Source organism: Poromitra crassiceps, assembly GCF_964638095.1.
Source record: "Poromitra crassiceps genome assembly, chromosome: 5".
Lineage (NCBI taxonomy): Eukaryota > Metazoa > Chordata > Actinopteri > Beryciformes > Melamphaidae > Poromitra > Poromitra crassiceps.
In genome coordinates, this window is record NC_139642.1 from 11889845 (window position 1) to 11899714 (window position 9870).

The 9870-nt window shown below is 48.7% G+C and overlaps 1 protein-coding gene across 1 annotated transcript in view; it reads right to left on the reverse strand.

Annotated features, from left to right (window-relative positions):
• Window positions 1-5214: 5214 nt before the first annotated feature.
• LOC310776722 (protein FAM131A-like) overlaps window positions 5215-9870 on the reverse strand; it is a gene marked incomplete at both ends in the record, with an annotated part of 56721 nt that continues 52065 nt past the window's right edge. The window contains one exon of the mRNA XM_083636884.1: window positions 5215-5852. Coding sequence (XP_083493010.1) covers window positions 5215-5852 — 638 coding nt within the window. The remainder of the gene's footprint in view (window positions 5853-9870) is intronic.

Consider the following 9870-nt stretch of genomic DNA (forward strand, 5'->3'; position numbering starts at 1 on the left):
GTGTTCTCAGTCCTCCTGATGCACTTCACAACAGTAGTAAGAAGTGGACGGGACAGTATATTCATTTTGGAGGTCTCCTAATTCTTCATGTTAGTTCCTAGTCTTTGTGTCTGCTGGGTGAATGCTATGGCTTTCATTTGACTTCATCTTCTTTGCCTCTGTGTGGCTCAGCTCAAGTCAGCCAATCAATTACACCTGTGTGTACTGCACCTGCAGGTCTCTGACACGCCCCCCCCTGTGTGTGTGTGTGTGTGTGTGTGAGCGCTGCCTCGGTGTCACCGCGTGCACCCAAACCCCCAAAGGATTGTGGGCCGCTTTAATTAAGACCAACCACAGTGGCGGAGGCTAATGTGGGTTAAACACAGACCATCTCTCTCTCTCTCTCTGTATGAAGACTACTCTCACGCCCTTCAAATTGCACTCCTACATTCGTCTCAATTTGTGTATGCAGGTGGTGTCCTAATAGTCGCTATGGGGGGGCTTATATATTCTAAAATGGTAACTAGGCTATAGGGTGACAGGGGCACCACCAGGGGGCACCACCACCAGCTGAATATTTATACGGCCTCCTGGCTTGCCACTGTCTCACAGATGTTTTGATGTCTTTTTATAGCGCCTAGCTTCTCCCGCCACTATCTCACACACACACACACACATACACACACACACAGACACACAGACATACACGCACGCACGCACGCACGCACGCACGCATGCACACACACACACACACACACACACAGACACACACACAGACACACGCGCACGCACGCGCGCACACACACACACACACACACACACACACACAGACACACACACACACACACACACACACACACACACACACACACACACAGGGTGAATCTGGAGCAGTGGTGAGAGCACTTCTCTCTGATAAGTATCCAATGTCAGCGCTGGCCTGAAGCAACGGGCCACACACCAGAACTATCCATGCAGAAACACACACACACACACACACACACACACACACACACACATACACAGACACACACACACACACACACACACACACACACACACATACACAGACACACACACACACACACACAGACACACACACACACACACGGCCGCGCGCGAGGAGGGACACGTCTCACTCTGAACGCCATCTGTCTGACTCCAGCACAGCAGGGGGTGCTCCTCGTTTATTGGCCGTCTATAAATGGTCACGGTGGACTGACCAGAAAGCCAGTCCCCTCGTTTCATCACCTATCACTCTCTCCACAAAACCCCCGAGGACACAGATTCTCAACCCTGTTCATATCCAGGAGCCTCACACCCTCATCTGACCAGATTGTATCTGTCTGACCCCAATCTGAGAGTATTTTTAGTGTCAGATATGATTCTGTGCTGAGTTCCATGACTCTCTGTCACATCTGATCAAGGTCAAGGAAGGTCACGGTCAATGTGAACTTTATTATCCCAGATGGGGGAAATCCGACTCGTCTACTCATTCTTCTACACTCTCTAATTGTGTTAACTTCTTATATAGATGAAATAAAAGTGAAGTTTAACAACTCATACATTTTCTGGGAACACTCGGGAACCCCCCTCAAGTACCCCACGTTGAGAACCACTGCCCTATAGGAGAAAAGATCCCACTTCTAAGAAAGCTCGATTAGAGGGACAAGCGGTGGGGAGTGAAGGGCGGGGGGGAAGACAGGTGGGCTGAAACAGAAAGACAGGAGAGAGATACGCATCTCCTGTTCGTCGGGCGCTTTCATAATCGCCGGCTAATTGCCTGTCGGCGAAGGTAGCACTCAAGATGTCCCCTTTGTTACGTAACGAGCCCCCTAGTGGGCAAAGACGGAGGGAGGGAAAGAGAGAGGGAGGGAGGGAGGGAGAGCAAACAGAATGAGCGAGGGCACAGAGAAAAGGACAGAGAAAAAGAGAGACGAGAGGATGAATGGAGAGAGACTATAGAGGAGAGGAGAGGGTGAGAGAGACGGGAGGAACTGACAGGCTGACAGAGGAGGCAGAGAGGAGACATACAGTACATCAGGCTGTGTATGTGTCTGTGTGTGTGTGTGTGTGTGTGTGTGTGTGTGTGTGTGTGTGTGTGTATGCGTCTGGCATTCATTCCTCACTTTTTCCCCAAGGGGCTTGTTTAGAGTTAGGAGCTGGATAAGGAGAAAACAGTGTTTTTAATGACAGTCCTCACATGTATAGTAACATAAACATGTGTTTGTGTGTACAGCCATGAGAGAGAGAGAGAGAGAGAGAGAGAGAGAGAGAGAGAGAGAGAGAGAGACAGAGAGAGAGAGAGAGAGAGAGAGAGAGAGAGAGAGAGAGAGAGAGAGAGAGAGAGAGACAGCCAGGTGAATGAAAAACACATAACTCAAAGGAGGAGGGGAAGGCAGGGGGGGAGTGCAGTACTCTCAGAGAGACAGCAGGGGGGGAGTGCAGTACTCTCAGAGAGACAGCAGGGGGGGAGTGCAGTACTCTCAGAGAGACAGCAGGGGGGGAGTGCAGTACTCTCAGAGAGACAGACAAGAGAGTGAATGCACAGTAGACCGAGCGGCCGTCTGATGAATAGAGGCGGCCTGGTGAACAATGGTCACGCTGGCGTCACCGTGTCTGGACAAAAGCCAAAGCCACGCCCCCACACCAACACCGGCCCCGGCCGTTAATGTCAACCGAAAAGGACAGTGACGCACGTCGGCCCCGGGAAGTGGATATTACTATTAGAGATGAGTTCTCATTCAGGCAGAGCTCTTAGTGGAACAGGGAGATGGCTGCGTATGGCGAGTGAGAGGTGAAGGGTCAACGTGAGATGATAGAGATGATCCAACTTGGGAGGTCAAAGGTGGCTCATGAAAGGCACAGCTTCAATGGTTCCCCCTGAGTTGTCGTTGTCGTCGTCTGTCTCTCCCAACGCTCTTCTGACCACGACTCCTCAAGTTCGACACGTGCGGGTTTTCGTCCGAGTCCAACGACGCGCAATCGGAAATTTGTGGGAAAAGTTAGTGCCGTTGAAACGCCGCCGGGCGTTCGTGTTCAAAGCTTTTGCTTCCAAATCATTTTGATGATTTTATTCTCTCTGATTTCCGCTGGACAGCACCGTTTAAAAAAGCTCAACGGCCAATGAGAGCTCAGCTACACCGGACACACCGTTTAAAGGGAATCGCTGCGTTAGAGGGGTTTGGAACGGATATACAACGCAAGCTTAACGAGCCTGCTGACATCGTACAATACACACACACACACACACAAACGCGCACACAACATTAAATGCAGAGGTCACATGACGCGTCACCAGGTCAAAGTGGGAAGTGGGGAGTGAAACTGTGCTTTGTACTTATTTGTAGAAAATAACTATATGCGCACCATGCTGTCTGGCTCTCTCACACACACATTCACAAAAATGCATATACTCACAAGTACACAGAGAGATGGAGGATGAGACTGGGGTTATGTGTGTGGGGGCGGGATGCATTGATGCTCTGGTCCAATGGGATTTCCTGAGTTGTATGAGTGACAGTCCCTCTGGGAGCACCTCCACGGCGCTTCCTCACATCGCCAAGGAGATGGAAATGTCTGCGTGTATCAAACAAAGCGTGGCCTTTATGCAAAACGTCCTCTGAACAAAAAGTAGCCGACTTCGTCTTAGAAAAGAGGGAAAGTATAGAATAGAAGGCAAAGCTTTTCAGGAATCAGTAGGTGAGAGGAAAGAACCAAAAGAGAAACAATAACAATGACAATAACAAACCGTATCACAGTATCCTCTTTTGAAAAATAAAAAGTAAATCAACTTTTTTTTTGTTCACATTTGTATACTTTTTTTCCCAATAGACTATATCACACAGTGATAACGAAGAAAGGAGAAATCTACAGCCACGTTAGCTTCGTGCAAAAAACCACATACACACTGGCACGCCGCGTAGGCAAAGAGATCAAAGCAAGACAACGCATACAAAAATATAGAAAATATCTCCGATGCAACTCTTCTCCTTCTCGCAGAAATACTTAAGAGTTATTCTCCGCCGAACACCTTTCGCCCAAACAAAGGGTCACTTCAGGAACATTCTGTTTGCGTTTGTTGTCGTCGTCGTCGTCGCTGCTGCTGTTGTTGTTGTGTATTTTTTGTTTCGTTTTTTTAAGACAACCGAGGTTCTGGTGTCTTGTCTTCCACGCAGGAATCCACAGAACAACCAAAGAAAAACATTATCCAGTAGCTAAAGAAAAACATGATCCAGTAGCTATTAGTTGATCATTATGGCAGACATCCGTCATAATGATATTTGGAATAATATGAACAACAATGATAGAAAACTAGTACAATAAAAGCATATCATTTCTGTCATATCATTTTGTGACAAATCTTTTTTTTTTTCCCATTTAAACTTTGTTATGTTAAAATACATACTATGTCCTGTCACTTTGAAGACATTCCAGCATTTGCTCATAATTGGTAGTGACAGGGATAAATAGTTTGGCATACTCAGCAAGCCATGCCCGAAAGAGTGCTATTTTGTCTCTTGCAAAGGTGTTTAGGGGGGTGGGGGGGGGGGGGGGGGGGTGCAGGTCCCAGGATGCAGTGTGAACCTGCCCTCCCACGGGACACGCTGGGGACACGCTGGGGACACGCTGGGGACACGGGGGGGGGGGGGGGGTTATACAGAACAGCTGAGATTACAAACCGTGTTCAAACACCGGGTCGGACCATCAGTTTCAGCACTTGCAAAAAACACATGCAAAGGTTAAGTCAAGAGTTTTCGGACTCAGTCATTCTGTTTGCCTGTCGGCGGCGTCGTCCGTTTTTGGGAGCGCTTCATCGCTTCCAAGGTTGTGTGGGGGCGGAGCCGTAAACCTAGCGCTGTCCACTCCGTGAGCTTCACACGCGTTAACCCCCACGAGTCAATCATTGGGGCTTTTTGACTTGAGTCTAGCACACCTCTGTCGTCGCACAGATAGAAAAGATTGTTTGGACGCCTGGAAAGAAAATAGATTTGATACATATCAAATGGGAGGGGCGAGCAGTCAGGAGTGGAAAGAGGAGATTTGAAATGTTGCAAGTAAGTAAGGCAAAGACAGATGGTTTAGTTTACACTGCAGTCAGATGAGACATGATCAAAGAAAAAGAAAACGTGCAAAGTTCCTATTTTTCAAATGCTATGGAGGGGAACAAAAACGCCCTCCAAAAGAGAGAGGGAGAGGGTGGAGGGACGAAACACAGATGGAGGGAGAGAGGAGTCATTGGATGTTTGGCTCTCCCTCTCTCTCCTCCTCCTCCTCCTCCTCCTCTTCTTCGTCCTCCTCGTCCAGGGAGACCACGCCGGACGAGGCCACGTCGGACACCCTCCTGCGGGGGTCGTAGTCGGGCGGGCACTCCCCGTCGCCGTGGTCCGCCTGCGCCCGGCACACGCTGCTGCCCTCGTAGTCCTTGCAGGGGCCGTCGTCGTCGTCGTCCTCGCCGGGAGACAGGTACGTCTCGGAGTAGTTCATGGAGTAGCAGGGCGAGTCCCCCGGCCCGCGGGTCCCGGCCTGTGCCACCCTCTGGAGGCGGGCCAGCAGCAGCTCCTCGCCCCCCTGCAGCGCCGACAGGATCTTAGCGGCGAGCTCGGCCACGTTGCTGTGGGAGTGGGCGCGGTGCCCGCGGTGCCCGGCCAGGTCGCGCAGCAGCGGGTGCTGCTCATCCAGGCTGCACAGGCTGGAGCACAGGGTGTCCGGGGAGCCCGCCGTGGGGGAGGGGTCTCCGCTGCCACCCCCCTCTCCTCCGCCGCCTCCGCCTCCGCTCCCTCCTCCCTCACAACAAGGCCCCCGCAGGCCCAGATGTTGGCACACCTGGTTGTGGATCAGCTCCTTCAGGTAGGGAGGGTACGACGGCACATCTGGAGGGGAGGAAACGCACCATTAGGATTGAGTTTGATCAGTCCTGAAAGGGAGACAACAATAGGTGTTTTACCGACCGGAGGAACTTTTTCATAGTTAGAACAGTTGGAGGAACTCCCCCCTTTTTATTGCGTCCGCACCGCAGGAACTGGGAATGATCGTAGTTTTTAGAACGCCATTTTGAGGGACTTATTTTAGCTTCTACTTCCGGGTAGGTAGACTAGGTACCAGCAAGAGGAACCTTGAGTGACGTAGGTGTATGCTGATTGGTCCAGACATAGAAATGCCCCGAGGCAGTAAGCATCCTCACTACCATTAACTTGCTATTTTGTGTGTGTGGTGTAGCTAGAGTGCAATGGAGTAGCTAGCAAGTTTGGTAGAGTCACAAGTGATTGGTAGTCACAAGTGATTGGTAGTCACAAGTGATTGGTAGTCACAAGTGATTGGTAGTCACAAGTGATTGGTAGTCACACGTGATTGGTAGTCACAAGTGATTGGTAGTCACAAGTGATTGGTAGTCACAATCGATTAGCTTGGTAATGTGGAAGAAACTAATTTTCTCAGCAACCGAGCTGACCATTGAAATCAGAGCGACTTGTAGGCTACTTGTTAGCTAGCTAGTTTTTCAGTCATTCAGTGGCGTTTTAAGAAATCGTTACATGACGTGAAAAGGTAGAAGCTAATAGCGGTTAGCATGCAGAATTTAAACACACAAAACCAAGAACTAGGAAGGTGAAACAATAGTCTCCCCAGCAGGCCATGGAGAGGCTCAGTGATACCACAGTCTGATGCGTCTTGAAGGAGTCATGCAACGACTTAGATAAATACACCAAGATTATTCTGCCTTATTCATTTCTCAGAAACTGTGTGCATTGATTCCATCCAACACAGCGATTGTGTTTAGTACAGTAACAACAAGCCATGGTTCCAAACAGAGGTTAGAAGAAGAACAGTGCATTCAACAGGGCTGATAGAGAACTCTACAAATCCACGAGATATGAATTTGAGCGGGCAGCGTGGAAGGCTAATGTTGCAATCAATTAGGCTCTGTTGGTCGGGAGATGTTCTCCTCTCCTCGTCTCTGTCACTATCAATCCAATTCACCGTTGAGCTGTTTCCCTCTACACGTCTACACGTCCGTCTCTGGACATGACTTACTTTAGCTGGCCACTGAAGTGAAGACGCTTTTCCAAAGACGAAAGCCTTTTTCAGAGGTGGAGGTGGTGGTGGTAGCGCTGCACTTTTTGTCGAAAATCGAAAGAAAATTGCACTTGAAAGCATTGGTGTAGTCGTGTAGTGGTGTGTATTGCATGTAGGTGGCAGCAGTGAGTAGAAGATGAAGATGGCTGTTCAAATTAAATGTCCACACATTTGATGTATCCACACATTTTGTGGATGCATGCTTTCAAGTGCAAAAAAGTGGATTTTATACAAAAAATTGTACTGAAATCAATTGTACTCGGAACTCCGGGGGGGAAACACGACCTCCGACGCGGACGAGTGCAATGGAACGCTCATTCAAGTCGGAATTCCAAGTCGTAAACTTGGGCAAGATCCATCTCGCCGCAGCTCGCCGACATAAACACACCTGACGTCGCGTCAATGTGACGTCGTTTTTAATGTCGTCATTTGTGTTGTGAAACGTGCTGTAACAACAACTTTGTAGTTGCCATTTCCATTCAGTTGATTTGTGCTTGCGAGCATGCGGTAGGTACTAGCCTACTCATCCCATCTCTTAAAATGTGCTGTAACAGCAGATGCTTATGGAGCTCAGAGACTTGCCACATCTACAGTTGGCTACAGATGTCCATGTTTTCCCAATGGTGAGAAGACATAGTTATATATATAACGATACAGACGCAATATTGAGGTGAATCAACGTTAAAAAAAGATGAAAGCATTGGTACACACACACACACACACACACACACACACACACACACACACACACACACACACACACACACACACACACACACAAGGGGTAAATACGCAGTATATTTATAAGCCACTCACACCATACTCATACAGCCATCTCTGTCTGCAGTGGAGGAAATCATATTAAACTTGCAGGAGGGATATCAAATTGCGCCGGGGAACAAAAAAAAATGTCGGGAGAGAGAAACTAGGTCACTGGGACAATAAAAGCCACAGACAGAGACTGATCTAGACCACAGAGACACACACACACACACACACACACGCACGCACGCACGCATGCACACACACACACACACACACACACACACACACACACACACACACACACACACACACACAGAGACAGAGAGTGTAATGGATGAGGGAAATGGATGTGTGATGCAGTATTATAAAGGATTGTGGTGTAGAGGTACACACCTGTGTTCTGTGTGGTGTAGAGGTACACACCTGTGTTCTGTGTGATGTAGAGGTACACACCTGTGTTCTGTGTGGTGTAGAGGTACATACCTGTGTTCTGTGTGGTGTAGAGGTACATACCTGTGTTCTGTGTGATGTAGAGGTACACACCTGTGTTCTGTGTGGTGTAGAGGTACACACCTGTGTTCTGTGTGGTGTAGAGGTACACACCTGTGTTCTGTGTGGTGTAGAGGTACACACCTGTGTTCTGTGTGATGTAGAGGTACACACCTGTGTTCTGTGTGGTGTAGAGGTACATACCTGTGTTCTGTGTGGTGTAGAGGTACACACCTGTGTTCTGTGTGATGTAGAGGTACACACCTGTGTTCTGTGTGGTGTAGAGGTACACACCTGTGTTCTGTGTGATGTAGAGGTACACACCTGTGTTCTGTGTGGTGTAGAGGTACACACCTGTGTTCTGTGTGGTGTAGAGGTACACACCTGTGCTCTGTGTGGTGTAGAGGTACACACCTGTGCTCTGTGTGGTGTAGAGGTACACACCTGTGCTCTGTGTGGTGTAGAGGTACACACCTGTGTTCTGTGTGGTGTAGAGGTACACACCTGTGTTCTGTGTGGTGTAGAGGTATATACCTGTGTTCTGTGTGGTGTAGAGGTATATACCTGTGCTCTGTGTGGTGTAGAGGTATATACCTGTGCTCTGTGTGGTGTAGAGGTATATACCTGTGTTCTGTGTGGTGTAGAGGTACATACCTGTGCTCTGTGTGGTGTAGAGGTATATACCTGTGTTCTGTGTGGTGTAGAGGTATATACCTGTGTTCTGTGTGGTGTAGAGGTATATACCTGTGATCTGTGTGGTGTAGAGGTATATACCTGTGTTCTGTGTGGTGTAGAGGTATATACCTGTGTTCTGTGTGGTGTAGAGGTATATACCTGTGTTCTGTGTGGTGTAGAGGTACATACCTGTGCTCTGTGTGGTGTAGAGGTATATACCTGTGTTCTGTGTGGTGTAGAGGTATATACCTGTGCTCTGTGTGGTGTAGAGGTACATACCTGTGTTCTGTGTGGTGTAGAGGTACATACCTGTGTTCAGTGTGGTGTAGAGGTATATACCTGTGCTCTGTGTGGTGTAGAGGTATATACCTGTGCTCTGTGTGGTGTAGAGGTACATACCTGTGCTCTGTGTGGTGTAGAGGTACACACCTGTGCTCTGTGTGGTGTAGAGGTACATACCTGTGTTCTGTGTGGTGTAGAGGTACATACCTGTGCTCTGTGTGGTGTAGAGGTACACACCTGTACCCTATACTACGAAGCTATCTTAACAGACCCGCGATCTGTCACTTTGATCTGGTTTGACTGAACAGGATCAAAGCTATCTAGTTTAAGGATACTACGACGCTGGTTTTCTACTCGATAACTGAAGCTGGCTTTATCTGGGATCTGCCTGTGCACGCGCACGTTTTTCGCTCGTGCACAGGCGCGCGTCCACGCGAAAGAGGTGCGCTAGCCAATCACATAATGAACAGCTGAGTTGATCCATGCCCACACCCATTTCCACACCCATTTCCTCGTTCAATGAAAGCCAGTGTGATCAGAGTTTTAGCGGATATTTAATGTAGCCTATGTCAGAATGAAAATCCGCGTTGGATATAGTCTGCTGAA